General features: G+C 34.6%; 1 protein-coding gene across 1 annotated transcript; it reads right to left on the reverse strand.

Annotated features, from left to right (window-relative positions):
* Positions 1–9,330: 9,330 nt before the first annotated feature.
* LOC140867549 (uncharacterized) lies at positions 9,331–11,334 on the reverse strand. The gene is made up of 5 exons (XM_073272622.1): positions 11,249–11,334; positions 10,997–11,113; positions 9,785–10,896; positions 9,462–9,662; positions 9,331–9,362 (listed from the first exon to the last, which is right to left on the reverse strand). The coding sequence occupies exons 1-3, from the start codon at positions 11,306–11,308 to the stop codon at positions 10,570–10,572; spliced, it is 504 nt and encodes a 167-aa protein (XP_073128723.1). The 5' UTR covers positions 11,309–11,334; the 3' UTR covers positions 9,331–9,362; positions 9,462–9,662; positions 9,785–10,569.
* Positions 11,335–12,198: the final 864 nt, after the last annotated feature.

Consider the following 12,198-nt stretch of genomic DNA (forward strand, 5'->3'; position numbering starts at 1 on the left):
CAAGAACAAAAAGAACAACTTACGTGGATCGATTACGTTATGTGATGCATGTACATGTCTAAGTTTCATTCATGAAACCTATGTTCAATATGAAAGTATGATTTTTATCATCTATGACATGCATGAAGTTATTGAGTAAAGTTTTATGTTCATGAATGAAAGTTATGACGAAAGTTACGATGAAACAATAATGCATCATAATGAATGAATTGAATGTTATGATGATACGATGATATGATATGATGAAATGATAAGATGATGAGACGTGAATGAATGATGTTAAGATGAAGCATGATATGACATGTTAATGTATGAAAACGCTTTTGATGTCTTATGTGTCTTTGTGGTGGCAAACACGGGATTGGTGCTCCGGTTTGGACTCCGGAGAGGGCCTTTCCAAACATGGCTCATGAGACAGATAAGTACACGGGACTGGTGCTCCGGGATGAGCTTCGGAGAGGGCCTTTCCAAAGAACGAATGTTATGAGGCGTAATGCCAAATGGCTCAATGTACGGGTTAGGTACTCCGGGATGAGCTCCGGAGGGGCCTCCGAAAAGAAAAAAATGCTTGTTGATCAACAGGAACTACGAATGTGCCCATTATGACGGTTGCCACAAATTTGACTCACTATACTTGAATGGTGCAGTTGGATTAGCAAATTGATTTAAAAGCTTTGGTAGCACGGCTGAAGAGTCCAAGAGGCAAAGACATTGCATGACACGATAATTCAGAAGCTCTAATGTATTTAAATCAGAAAGATTTAATTATATTTATTTATGTCATGTTGTTATAATATTTTATGTAATATGTTTAAGAGTAATGATTTAATTTATTTAAATTGTCAATCTTTTAAAGATGAGTTTTGAGGATTTCAAATGGTTCGTCTTTTAAATATTCATTTCAGTTTGATAGTTGTTAAGTGAGTTCCTCAATTGCTTTCAAATGTATTTTATTTAAATAATAATTAATTGAACTCACATTCCCTTTTCCTATTTAAATGTTAGTAGCAAGTTTTGACGTGCCGTATTTTAAATGGTCTTTGTTATTGAGTTGCATCAGTGTTTATTAGACTTCGTGAACACGGAGTCACGAGTTTTATTGTTAAAGATTTAGAATTTAAATTCTTTTGGAATTGGTGTGATGCACTTGCTGTATGGCTTTTAATTAAAAAAAAATTTCCCAACCTTTTCCGCAACTATTTTATTAGATGTTATAAAATACGGAACGTCACAATTACGGTGCTACTTGTTTTATATGACCCTAACATAGTAGCATATGAGGAAGATTGCTTTATGTTTATGGTCCATGGTGATTTTGTTTTCAGAAAGCTTGGCCAAGTTTCCACGAAGAACAAACCCTTCACCGGGGTTTTAAGTTTAATCTCAACAACATGAGGGTCAGCTACTGCAGCAGCAACAAAGACCAGGTCAAAACTCAAACAACGATAACCCTGTCCAGGCTGCATCTATGCAACTTGCTTCTAATGGCATGCCAAATATGAATAATACAATAAACTCGGTGCCTGCAACTTCATCTACCGGCACCAGTGTGGCACTTCTCCATCAAAACTCAATTAATTCTCGACAGCAAAACCCCATGTCCAGTGCCAACCTCTCTTACAGAGGTAATGGTGTTCAGATGCCATCTCCAGGCGCTTCAAGCTCCATGCCACAAACTCAACCCCCATCATCCTCCTTCCAATCCCAAATACCATCTTCATCTAATAATGCTTGCTCAACTCCGCATGGTAGTTTATTGGGAGCTCCTGTTAGCTCCTCAGTGAGTTCCCCAAATGTTTCCTTGCAGCAGCCTGCTCTTTCCAGTGACACAAATTCAAATGACTTACAAAGCTCTGTTCAGAAAATTATACATGACATGTTGATGTCTTCACAGCATGGTGGGGGTGGTATGATGGGCATGGGGACTATGGGTGGTAATGTTAAAAATGTAAATGGAATGTTGTCAAGCAATAATACCTGTATAAACGGCAACCATATTCTCCTAGGAAATGGATTGGCCAATGGTAATCCAAATATGGGCAGTTCTGGTTTTGGAATTATCGGCAATGGGGCCGGACAATCTCCGGTGGTGAATGGGATTCGAGATTAATGTAACATAGAATTAGATGATTCTTCCACGAAATCGATTTCCTATTATAATTCCCATGGAGATGCGAAGTCTCATCATCACATTCCTCTCCAGCATTTCGGGATCATAGATCGAAATCGCACTTTTAGTTGATAATAGGTCTGTTGCAATCCCAATACAATTCAAGAATGTGCGAGTATATTTTATGATCACAATCATTCTTGGCACTTGTTATGAAACCCAATACTTGAAGATAAATTGCGTGACAATCGGCATAAATCTGCTTCAGATGCTCATCCTTTTCAGCTGCCATTGATTTTTGTATGAAGAATCCTATGTCACTTGCGAGCATCAGTGAATTGTCAATCGTTCTGGTTGTGAGTGTTGGAAGATCAGTGGACGGAGAGGTGCCATTTTTACTCGAGATAATTTGGCAACCACTGGTGTCCGATGTTTTAAGACATATTTCATCGATCAATTCATATGTGTCACCCGACGCAAGGGAGACAAGAGAGAAAAACACTAAAAGTAAAAGGAATCGAATCAGATCGGAAAATGTTTTCTTGTTGATTTCTTTTTTCATACGTAAATTTATATGAAAAATGTAGTATTAAGTTTTAGAGACGGGTTTTGAATTTATATGAGTAGAGATATGTTACATATTACGTGTAGGGGGTTTGTGAATTAATTAAATTTACTATAAAACTACATGTCAAATAAATAAGAAAACTGAATGTCGAAATCCAACACTAAACCGAATGGGGTAAACTTTATTAAAATCCTGAAAATGTGATTTTGGAATTCATATAATCGCTGATTCGCTGTCCATCCGGAATTTAAAATACAATTGACAATTCAGACAACATTGGATCGGACCCGGTTCCGGATTGCATACTTTAACGGAAATATCTCCAATTTACTGAGACGGTTTTTTATGAAGTCGATTTTTTACCTCGGGTTCGGTTTGATAGAATGGATCTTCCAATTTCTCTATTGAAACAGGTCGGGTCGGGTCCCAATGTATTTTGCACGATCAAAAACTAAGTCAGGGGGCGTCGAAGATGTTTTTGGCGTGACTCCTCCGATGCCTAAGTCAGTGTCTTGAAGGCAAAAAGTATGTTGAATGCAAAAACAAGGGAATATGAGTGCGTGAATGTAAAAGTGAGAGTGAGTGTTGATGAATGAACACAACCATAATAGTACCTGTATTTATAGGGATTAATAGAGTAAGTTACCTAGTCGAATTATAACATGTCCTGGAGTAGGACTCTTCCTTCATTGGTCCGCCCTTAAGTTTATCTCTATCTCGTGAATATCTGGAGATGGTCAAACTCATCTTCAATGCATCTGAGTTTCACTTGAACTAGAAAAGCATTTCCATCCCATTGGGCCCCAGCTCGGGTCGGCCCATTAATAGCAGCCCAGGTCATGACAAGACCTAACAGGCAAAAAAACTGGGTTGAACCTTACCTAATAATAATAATCTCATAATTGGGCCAACCCTCATAAACTCATAATGAACGGGTTCAGGTTAAAATAATTTTACGGGGTATCAGTTTTATTAGTCGATTTTGTAAGACAAATATCTTATTTCGATTATCTATTAAAACATATTATTTTTATGCCAAAAATATTATTACTTTTTATTATAAATATGTGCATAGCTCATCATCTCTCACAACATATTTAATCTAATGATTTATTTATAACTAAAAACAATAGTCACAACATATATAATTTAATTAACTTCTGGACTCTTAATTGCATCAATGGCGGCGTACAATAACGATTACCAAACACCAACTTTTGTTCCTTCCGTTGAAATATAAATTAATATAAATGGTTTCTTAATATTAATTAACACCAATGTGGCATATATTTAATTTCAGTTAAAAAATGTATGAGATTAATACGTGAGGTGTCTCGCGAGAATTGGGATGATCGATTAGGCCCGCTAAATATTTTATCAGTTTTTCATGTTAATTTATTTTCTAATAATTAACAATGTAATTATCGATAGTTAAGATAATTAATCGTATCCAGTGGTCTAAAAGACAGAGCCCATTATTATATGTATGTTCACAAGAAATAGCTCAACAGTCACAATCCATAGTTTCATATACTTTACCTTAATTGAGAATTAGAGGTTTTGAATTGCTAACTGAAAAGGAGAGGCAGAATATTATATATTTCTCAGAAATATATTGTGCTTGAAAATTTAAACGGATTAATTACTAATAAATTTAGTCGCACGGATTAATAAATTGGGTATTAACTGAATTTCGTCAAGAAATGTCTAATCGACACACAAGTCGCATGTAATTCTTACGGGATACTTCACTTCAGATTTTTAAATTTTTTTATTTAGATGATATATGTACACATATATGGCTGCTGAAGAATCGTGTTCTATGCTAATAAAACAATTTAATATAATCGGTACGGTCTTCATTTAGAAATTAAGTTTCACGTTGATGGATGAGTAAAATTTTAGAATGAAAAAATGGAGATCAAATTAATTTTTTTTCCACATACAACGCACAACTTTTTATTTTTAATCATCTTTTCATTGAATTGCTGGTGTGGAGCTGAAATTTGATGATTTGGCAACGAAATTTATAAGGTGTTCTATGCAACGCCAGTCTAATGAAAAAGTACTAAAATTGAGAAGACGTGCCTGAGCCAGCCGAACTCAATAATTTATATAGTTAAAAAGGGTATATAACATATCAGTGTGTGTGTGTGTGTTTTTTTTTCCCCTAGATATAATGGTTGAAACTTAAAAATTTATATGATACGAAATTGGAGGATAATTGTTTTTAAATGGGCTTAAAGCATACATGGTTATGAAAACTTATTATTACCGAATCACTTCGTATTTACGGGAAAAATTAAAGGAAAATGATGCATGGATATATAGTATTAATCAAAGTTTGATTGTTGAGGGTTTATCGGTGTTGGTTGCTGTGTTGCTATACAGGGTTTTCTTGGAAAGGTGAAATGTATAAAAATTTTAAGGTATATGATTGTTTTCATTACAATTTACAACGACATCTTCATGAAATGCATTTATATTCTGGTAACTTAATCGAAAGCTAATCCAAACCTTTCCGTTATATATATCTTCATACATAAATATACATCGTAATGTATAAAAGTAACATAAGTCATCATGTTGAAATTAATAAATTAAAATTCTTAAGAAGGCGAATATTGCTGAGGAACCCCTTTAACATTTGAACGTTTTCGGGTCAATAAATATTTTTACTATTTTATTAAGGGTGAGAGCTGAGCCTGAAAGAAATATTTTATTCGTTAAAATCATCCTATTTTGAAAAAGAGTTTATTAAATATCTTTTGTTTTTTTTGGAAATGAAGTAATCTTTATTTATGTGATTTATTTCCTATTTGCGATATTGATAAGCTGATTAGAATATTTAACATATCATATCTAATATTTATCTTTCTTTATTTGTGTAGATTTGATATGATCAAATCAAAGAAATCCTACGCCTGCAAGAAATATATTGAAGAAGGATTATTGGTCTATTTATTTGAAATAGGCATTCACAAGAAAGGAGAGATAGAGAGAGAACGTGAGATTTTCCAAAAGCTTCATACACGTACATTGACAGAAGGATTGAAGATCTTTGAAAGCTCAAATCGGTCAAGGTTACTTGATGTTTGAAGAACACTTGAAGATCATTGATTGAAGAGTGTTTCGACTATACAAGTTTTTGGCATCAAGATTTTTAACTCCTTACTCTATTTTATTTATTCTATCTTGAATAGAATTTTTAGGAGTTATTTTCATGGTTTATTTTCTCAATTGTTTTGAGAAATTGAATTTTACAATAATCACTAGTGTTAGGGTTTGTAAAACTCTTTGATTTGTTTTCTAGTGAAGTTTTGCCCTAAGGCGCTGCAAGAGTATTTTATACTCTTGCTTAAATCATATTGAGTCTATTTATTTGGTTGCTCGTTTATTTTATTTACGCTTTAATTTTATTCCGCTGCAAGTTACTCAAGGTATTATTGTAGGTGTGGTCAACAACTTGTGACAACACCTCAAACAGTTTATGTGCAACCCCTATTCCCTTACAAGTGGCATCAGAGCCATTTCTTGATACACTAAGAACTGATCTTGGTTTGTTTATTTTATTACAGGGAATAAGATGGACTCATCGTCTGTTGCGAACTCGTTCCCAAAACCTCCGGTCCTTGATGACACGAATTACGCACTATGGAAGAATAGGATGCGATATACTATTAAGGCTATGGATGTTCGTGCTTGGCAAAGTATTCTGACTGGTTGGACTCCTCCAAAGACGCTAGATGAAGATGGAGACTACATCATCAAGCAAGAAAAAACTTGGACTGCCGAGGAAACACAAAGTTCAAGCTACAATGCTAAAGCACTCAATGCAATTTTTGCAACTGTTGATATGAGGATGTATAGAATCATAGCTGATTGCACTGTTGCTAAGGATGCATGGGATGCTCTTCAAGAACACTGTGAAGGGACTGATAGCGTGAGAAGAACAAGATTGAGATTGTTAAACGCAAGATTTGAAAATATCAGGATGGATGAGAATGAATCTATTTCTGATTATGACACTACAAGAAAAACGGTCATTAACAACGGTTATTAACCGTTGTCGTAGCCCCCGAGAACTGTTGTTAAAAGCACTGTTGTTGAAAGGGGCGCTCATAGACAACGGTGAAAAACTGTTGTCTTTGGATATACGACAACAGTGGTGCAACGGTTTTTCACTGTTGTGGTTTTGTATATTTGACAACAGTTTGACAACATTTTTAATGTGTTGTCTTTGGGTGATATAGACAACGGTTTTACAACATTTTTACACCGTTGTCTTTGAGTGCAATAAACAACAGTTTTACAACAAATAAAAACCGTTGTTATCACTTGAGATTGACAACACTTTGACAACGTGAAAAATCCGTTGTCTTTTAGGCAAAAATATTTTTTTTTATTAATAATGAAATTATAAATACTTTTGATTTATATTTAATATTTAATACTTAAATTATTTTATAATTAAGAAAAAAAACTTTGAAGTAATTAAAACAGTTTATATAAAATAAAACTAAACATCACCAAAATAGCATTAATTAAGAAAATACATCTTTGAATTACAATAGACGATTTATCAAAAAATTCACAATCTACCAGTAACTAAACGAGACATAAAATATGCCAAAAAGTTTTGAACCAAGTTTACAAAACGAAAAAACACCCCAAAAAGATAGATAATCGTGCATATCAAACCCAAAATATCTTGCTTTGCTGATAAACTTTCTCCAGTACTTGTGCATCTTCTAAGATATCATTCCATGCATTCCTATAGAGAAGAATAAATAAAGTTAATGAAGTCACAATAGTCTCATAACATCCCAAAAAAAATCTCCAAACAACTCCACAAAATACCAAGTCTGCAATGAGTTGAATAAAATTTGATAATGAACATGATATTCTCGAGAAAGCCATGAATGTTCTAGAAGCTAGATGTCTGTCTCACTCTGATTCAAATAACATCAGCAAAATTTCGAAATCTTCAGTTCTGAAAAAATTAATAACTTAGATCCAGATTATGTCAAATGGTCATCAGTTGAAAACAGTACATACACCAAGAAGCTTGAACTAGAAAACAAGCATTAATTAATTTACTCTTTCGAGGATGAGCTCCTCTGAATACTGTCATCATATGGTAATGAAGAGTGGAAACCAAGTTCATTTTGTGCAAGCATATACCACTCAGGGACATCTATATCTTTCCCACTAACTCTCTGAAGCTACATTAAATTTTCAGGAAGCACCTGCCCTTCTGATGCCCAACAAACCTAAACGACGAGAAAATACTTAAATATCTGTTGAATATTCCACCACAATACATGATATCCAACTCTAGCTTCCACCCTGCTTCTTGTGGCGTGGGAGCAATGAATTGAAGATCTATTTTTATCAACTTTATTACTTTTTTTTAACCAAGATAATCATTTCTTGATATCTCAGAGTCATGGTCTAAATGATAAAAGTAGCTAAGAAAGCCTTGCATAGCTTAACATGAACACAACAAGAGGCACATCAACAAAGTCATGGAAAGCAAGCACCGTATTTTAGGATATATAACCCAAAACAGCCTCTAAAATAGACACAAACAACCACCAATACAACCCAAAGTAGACTCCAAAACAACCTCCAAACAGCCCCAGAACAACCTCCAAACTGCCCCAAAATAGTCTCCAAACACCCTCCAAAATCAATACAAAACAGCCCCATCACCTCTCAAAGCCGCTCCAAACAAGCTCTAAAAGCACACCCAAAACAGCCTCCAAAATAGCCACAAAATAACCACCAATACAACCCAAAGTAGACTCCAAAACAACCTCCAAACAGCCCCAAAATAGACTCCAAACACCCTCCAAAATCAATCCAAAACAGCCCCATCACCTCTCAAAGCCGCTCCAAACAAGCTCTAAAAGCACCCCCAAAACAGCCTCCAAAATAGCCACAAAATAACCACCAATACAACTCAAAGTAGACTCCAAACACATTCCCAAAATGCAGCTCAAAACATCCCTATTCAAACTCAATATGACGAACTCATGTACATACCTATTCATAGATATCATCTTGTATGCATTCGGCTACCTCAGATCGCACTTCATCAATTTCTTCTTGAGAGTACTCTGCTTTTGTGAACTGTGAACACAAACAAAAATGTATATGAGCTTGAAACAAAACTAAAATAATTTAAAAAATTGATAAGTAGATAACTTCCAAATATATGAGATATTGACGAAGATGATATTACAATCGATCGTAGTGCATCTCTCTCGATAATTGCAACTTTTTCAGTAATTTGCCTCATATATCTCATCACATAATAACCGCATTGCTTCATATCTGGTTGTCTAGGAGCCTGTAAAAATGTCAAAATTTTAATGGCTAGTATACCCAATATTTTAGATTGAAATAGAAGTACACATACGCTGATTACTTCCCATTGGACATGCTTTCTCCCTTTCTTTCCTTTGTTTGAATTGAACAATTTTAATGCCCTTCATGTATACATTTAAAATATATGATTTATGAGTTTTCATAATAAAATAAATTAATACTTAAAATTAATTATGAACTCACATTTCCACGACATATTTCCATTCGTCATTGCGAATTCGCTGACTTGCAGAATCCAACAAGTAAACCATTTCTTTGTGAGGTTCAATGACAGTGAGATTCCAATGGAATCTACACAAACACAAGATCATAATTACACACACACATGAAATCGAAACATACAAATGTCTAAGAAAATCAATTGAAAATGATATTATGGATGTTAGTTACCCGCTACTACTTGGCACCAAAACCAATTGATTAACTAATGCACCGATCAGTTGGTCTGATAAAAAGCTTGCCCTCTGGTTCAACCGTTCAGTTTTACCTATTTTGTCATTTGTGGTTCTTTGAAAATTCGGGATGTTGTGTGGATTTACAAATTTGAATTTACCAATATTGTTTTCCTTGACCAACTTCTTATAAAGATGCCTACAATTTTGAAGAGAATACAATCAGAATTACATTAAATAATACATACCTTACTAATAAAGCAAGTGATTATTATATTTAATAAAACAACAAACAAAGTGTAAGGCAATTTGAAAACTTACCATATGTAAGCAACCATACAATTTGCTGAAATTGGCTCCAACAGATACAAAGGACTGATGTCCTCAAGGTGCAAGTTTAGTTCATAGTTATCTCCAAATACCTCCTCATCCAAATGAATTGACAATTTCTTTCCGTTATCAAAAGCTTGCTTACAATAACAATACAACGATCGCACCGATCTTGGCACATTTGACGACAAATTCTGATTTTTTTTTTTGCATGGCCAGTTATCTTCCTTTGATGCTTCTAATAATTGAAAATGTAAACATAGGTGCAATACCAAAAATTAAATGCATATGTACTTAGAAATTAAATAAATTTCATTTACCTCGTGTCGTAGAGTTACCAAATGTTCTGGCCAAGCAACATGTGTTCCAACAGCATCACCAAGAATTTCACATTCATTGGGAATTGGAAATGGCAAACGTGCTGATTTTTGCATTGCTTCATCGATGGATACACGCATGCAATTTTTGGGTATTGGAAGACCATGGAGCAACTTACCAGCTCCATTAACCTCAACAACTGTTCCGTATGCAACAATTTCTGTGCTAGAATCCAAGGTCAAAATAACTGATTCACCCTAAAAGAAAAATAGTTGTGTCATTGAATTGTAACAACTCTTTACGTAAATAACATTAATTAATATATACGACGACTAATATACCTTTAAAGCAATTTCTTTGTCCACAACTCGCATTTCAACATCTTTGAACACCTCAAAACTTGGGAAAGTCTTGTTGATTTTCACTTCATTATCATTCAGTTGTTGCAAGTGTACTGATCAACTTCCTTTGTCATCAACGTCATTCTCCCAAGCACCATTTTTGTAGATGATTGCTTCAAGTTTTTTAATGCGTGTATCTTGTTCTTCAATGCGTGTATCTTGTTTTGCAATTAACTTTTTAGCCTCCACCAACTCTTTCCCTTGCTCAATCATCACCTCTCGGTCAACAATGTCAGTCTTCAAACATCTACCAACATTAAAATATAATGTTGGAGTGATATGACCTCCAACAGCCCTGACACGTCCACCATGTTCTCCTGTATTAAGCGCTTTGGTGAGGATATCTTCTTTCGCACCTTTTATTTCCAATGTACCCTCAATCTTCTGATGTATATACTCATCCTGTCATCCAATTGAAAGAAATAATTAATTTCAAAAGGTTTTATTGAAATTATACAATTATTGTACTTGTATAGTTTCTCACAATCTTCTCTACTGTTTTTTTCAACTCGTAGCCTTCAAACTCCCCTTCTTTATTGACTCTTCCTTTTTTCCAAATAAGTGCTCGATTGATCTCATCATCGTCACATAAATCATTTACCTACAAATAAGAAAAATCAAATGATATATGTCAAATTCGAACCATTTACACATATGAGAAATAAATTTGTAACTAAATTTGTTAATTGTGCAAGTGCTATAAAAAATTAAAAGGTGCCAAAGGAATAATACATACTATTTCTTCGGCATATCGTGCATATCCTTTGCGAGCAAGGCGATGGGGATATTTGTTCATCTTTCTTCTCTCCTTCTGGATGTCGCTTAGTTGCTAGTCAAATGAAACATTCCACATGTCAAGAACCTTAATGTGTTTTAATTTGCACTGAACTGAAAATTAAACTTACATTGAAGTCATCAGACATGCGAGTGATGACAAAAGAAGTCCAATCATCTCTTGCAAGACCATAGCCACTAGGTGGTTCACTCAACTCTTCTGGTTTGTCAAGCTTGTCCATAATATATGTCTGAGTGAGATGAGATTTAAATTGGCGCCACTTATTATTTGTTGAATTCAAACATCCCTTCTTCCAACTTGCAGGAACATCATATGACAACTGAAAAAATCAGATTTGGAAATACATTAAAAAGAATCCTATAACATTAAATATATTGTAAAAATATGAGTGCTAGATTGTGAACAAAGAAAGTCATTTACTTGCATTAACAGACTCCCATATCGATTCTTTAACTACATTTGGAACTTGCTTCCACGTCTTGAAATTTATCTTCACCATTTCTCGAGCAAGTACGCCTATGTAACTTTGCATCTCAATAGCAGCATCTCCCACCGGTTGTCCAAGTTTATTGAATCTTACCTGTTTCCGAATGCCCTGAACCCTTTGCCTAGCAAGTTTATCTAGATGTGTACGACCTCTAGATGTTCTTGTTGTTTCGGTGTCTGCTGATTCTTGCATTTCCTTGCCCTCGACGCTCTTGTTAGTCGACTTAGATGCAACTTTTTCCCCTCCCTTCCCAATCACTACTGGAGGCTGCCCAATTCTCTTGCTCCACGCTTCAATTGTCTCCTCATTGGACCTGATTTTGAGCTTCCCAAAGGATGTCATTGAGTCTAGATGTAATCTAGTCATTTAAAAAATAAAAAATAATATCAATATTGTAAGAAAC

This window comes from Henckelia pumila, chromosome 4, assembly GCF_033568475.1.
Source record: "Henckelia pumila isolate YLH828 chromosome 4, ASM3356847v2, whole genome shotgun sequence".
In the NCBI taxonomy this organism is placed as follows: domain Eukaryota; kingdom Viridiplantae; phylum Streptophyta; class Magnoliopsida; order Lamiales; family Gesneriaceae; genus Henckelia; species Henckelia pumila.

What these genes read in the sequence shown, in the direction of transcription:
- LOC140867549 (XM_073272622.1), bottom strand. Translation starts at nt 11,308, where the DNA reads ATGAACAAATATCCCCATCGCCTTGCTCGCAAAGGATATGCACGATAT. An exon ending in CACGATATGCCGAAGAAATA is followed by an intron (nt 11,114 to 11,248) that starts GTATGTATTATT and finishes TCTTATTTGTAG; the next exon opens with GTAAATGATTTATGTGACGA. An exon ending in AAAAAACAGTAGAGAAGATT is followed by an intron (nt 10,897 to 10,996) that starts GTGAGAAACTAT and finishes TATATACATCAG; the next exon opens with AAGATTGAGGGTACATTGGA.